General features: G+C 17.5%; 2 protein-coding genes across 2 annotated transcripts in view; both read right to left on the reverse strand.

Moving 5' to 3' along the window:
* LOC102673549 (serine/threonine-protein phosphatase PGAM5, mitochondrial-like) overlaps nt 1-620 on the reverse strand; it is a 2,534-nt gene extending 1,914 nt beyond the window's left edge. Inside the window, exon 1 of the mRNA XM_006613738.2 lies at nt 203-620. Coding sequence (XP_006613801.1) covers nt 203-366 — 164 coding nt within the window. The 5' untranslated portion in view covers nt 367-620. The remainder of the gene's footprint in view (nt 1-202) is intronic.
* Nucleotides 621-960: 340 nt separating this feature from the next.
* Nucleotides 961-2,757, reverse strand: part of LOC102673802 (serine/threonine-protein phosphatase PGAM5, mitochondrial-like) — a 2,587-nt gene continuing 790 nt past the window's right edge. The window contains exons 2-5 of the mRNA XM_006613740.2: nt 2,228-2,406; nt 1,606-1,820; nt 1,382-1,512; nt 961-1,315 (exon numbers count right to left, since the gene is read on the reverse strand). Coding sequence (XP_006613803.1) covers nt 1,171-1,315; nt 1,382-1,512; nt 1,606-1,820; nt 2,228-2,406 — 670 coding nt within the window. The 3' untranslated portion in view covers nt 961-1,170. The remainder of the gene's footprint in view (nt 1,316-1,381; nt 1,513-1,605; nt 1,821-2,227; nt 2,407-2,757) is intronic.

Genomic DNA, 2,757 nt, shown 5'->3' on the forward strand with positions numbered 1-2,757 from the left:
TTAATATTTTATTTAAATAAGATAAAAAATATATTTTTTTACGTTTATACAAGATATATATATTTATTAAAAAATTAATTTAATTACAAATTATTTAATTTTATTAAGAAAAATATGAAAAAAGATTTTAATTATATAATAATTGATTTATAAAATCAATAATATTTTCATAAATAACTATGATAGTAATAATAAATATAACCTATCCCAATTATGATCCCATCTGCCCCAAGATGAAGGTGTTATCCAAGAATGTTGTTTTTGTGATGAATGAACATGATCGTTATCATTTGGATAAAAAAGCATTGCACCACCTATTACACCACATCCAGCAATCCATTTTTTTAAGTTCAAACGTATAGGCATTATTATTATAAATTTCCACGACCAAAGTTTTTAATCATTTAAATCAATGCTGCTCATGTATAGAATGTCTTTGAATTTGTAATTTTTTTTGCTTTTTTTAATAATAATAATAAAAATAACAAATATATTCTAATAAGAAAAAAAATATGTAAAATACTATTTTAATATGAATGATAAGATAAAAAAATAAAATTAGAAAATTCTCTCAAATTTTGGAAATTTATTTATCTAACAATCATTATTTCTATAGTCTGTCCAATGAATTAAATCAAAGGAAGTAAACAAAACCATGTGATTAAAATCTAAAAGAAACAAGATTGATTTACAATTTTAAAATATTTTATTTATTTTTCTATATCAATTTATTAATATAAATAACTTGATTAATATAAATAAACTTGATTTAATAATTGTTTATTTTTTTTTAGAATAAATAAATTTTTATGAAATTGTTATAAAATGTTAAATACAATTTTTAAAATTTTTTTTTTCATACGAAATTATAATTAGTTTTTCAAAACTATGAGAAAAATAATATTTTTTAATTTTATTTTATAATTTGCAAATTGTGGAAATAAAAAAACAATTGAAATATTCTTTTTTGAAATATTTTTAAATATTCTTCTTTTTATATTTAAAACGTATTTACATTTGTTATGTTTATAAAATTTTTACAAAAATGATACAGTTTTATGAATGAAATAAAACAAAAATTATAATTTTGTAAAACTTGTATACAAAAATGAAATATAGATAACATAAATGTTTTTTATTAAATAAAATGATATGCTATTTTAAATTTAATTATAAAAATAGCTGTGGTTTCATATGTCCTGTATCACCAAAAGCCCATAATTTTACAATACCATCAGGATAAATAGTAATCCATGTAATACTAGCATGATTCAAACTTAAACGCAACCAACTTTGAGGTGGAAATTGTAATGCTCTGGAATGAATTAAAAGAAAATAATATTAACTTGTATTAACCAATAACATATACAAAATAGTTTACCTGCATACAAAATATCTAATAATATTTGCATGACAAACAAGAATTGTATAAGAATCTTTTTCTTGAGCAAAATCTGCACGATGAAAATATTTTCTAAATGCAGCTTCTATTCTAGGTCCATCTCTATAAAACTGAAATATATTAATATCTTTTATGCAATATTATTTTAAATAAATATTTTTTAAAATATAAATATTTATAATTTTTTTAGTTTATATATTTACATTTACTTCAGGTTTCCAGTTAGATGATGGTGGATCGGGTTGAATTGGTGCACCTTCATTAAGAAGCAAATCACATTTTATTGGTACATTCTTAAGGCCTTTTCCTATAATTTTAGCAGTTTCTTGTGCTCTTGTCATTGTTGAATGTACAAGTAGAGTATATGGAAAACCTAATTCTTGTAATCTTTTCCCTGTTGCCTCAGCTTGTTGTCTACCTTTATAAAATTTTAAAAATTTTATTAAATATATATTATTATTAGTATTTATATTACTATTATTATTTATATATTATATTATATTATTTATATACTATAGTAATACTGCTATAATAGTAATATACATTACATATATAAAGAAGAAATTTAAATACATTTTGTTCAATATAATAAAATAATTTAACATTTAATTAAATTTTTAATAAAATAATTTTATATAGAAATTTAATATTATCATCATAAATCATTATTTTATATAATTTTTATTTCATTTATTATTTAATATTATTTATATTATCATATACATATATATATACAATATGTGAACTTGATATATGTGTCAAATTATTTTAAAAATTATTAAAATAAATTTAACATGTAAATAAATGTTATAAATAAATACTAACCAAGATCTGTAAGTATCCCATCTGTATCTGTTTTAGCTTCTACATTATATTGTCCATGACGAATTAAAATTATATGACGTATAGCTTTTGCTGTTTTACTTATTAATTGTTTATTATATAAATTTTGATTAGATTCATTATCTATTTTCATTGGTTTTACTAAACTTTTTGGATCTCGCCTAAAGATATAATAAAATACAATAGTAAAAATATAAAAATTAATTGAAAAATGATAATAACTAATAAAATAATTATATGAAAGAATATGAAAAAATTAATTATTAAAATTAATTATTAAAATTAATAATTAAAAATATTTGATATAATTATTATATAAAAACATATTATATGTATTATTAAATATATTTTATAAATATATTTTATACATTGCTATATATTTGTTACATAAATAATAATATGAATATAATCATAATATTTAATAACATGAAAAATAATAAATATTTAACATATATATTTAATAATAAAATATCAACAAAATAATAATAATATTAAAATTTAATAAAATTTAA

This window comes from Apis dorsata, unplaced genomic scaffold (assembly GCF_000469605.1).
Source record: "Apis dorsata unplaced genomic scaffold, Apis dorsata 1.3 scaffold_162, whole genome shotgun sequence".
Classification (NCBI taxonomy): Eukaryota; Metazoa; Arthropoda; class Insecta; order Hymenoptera; family Apidae; genus Apis; species Apis dorsata.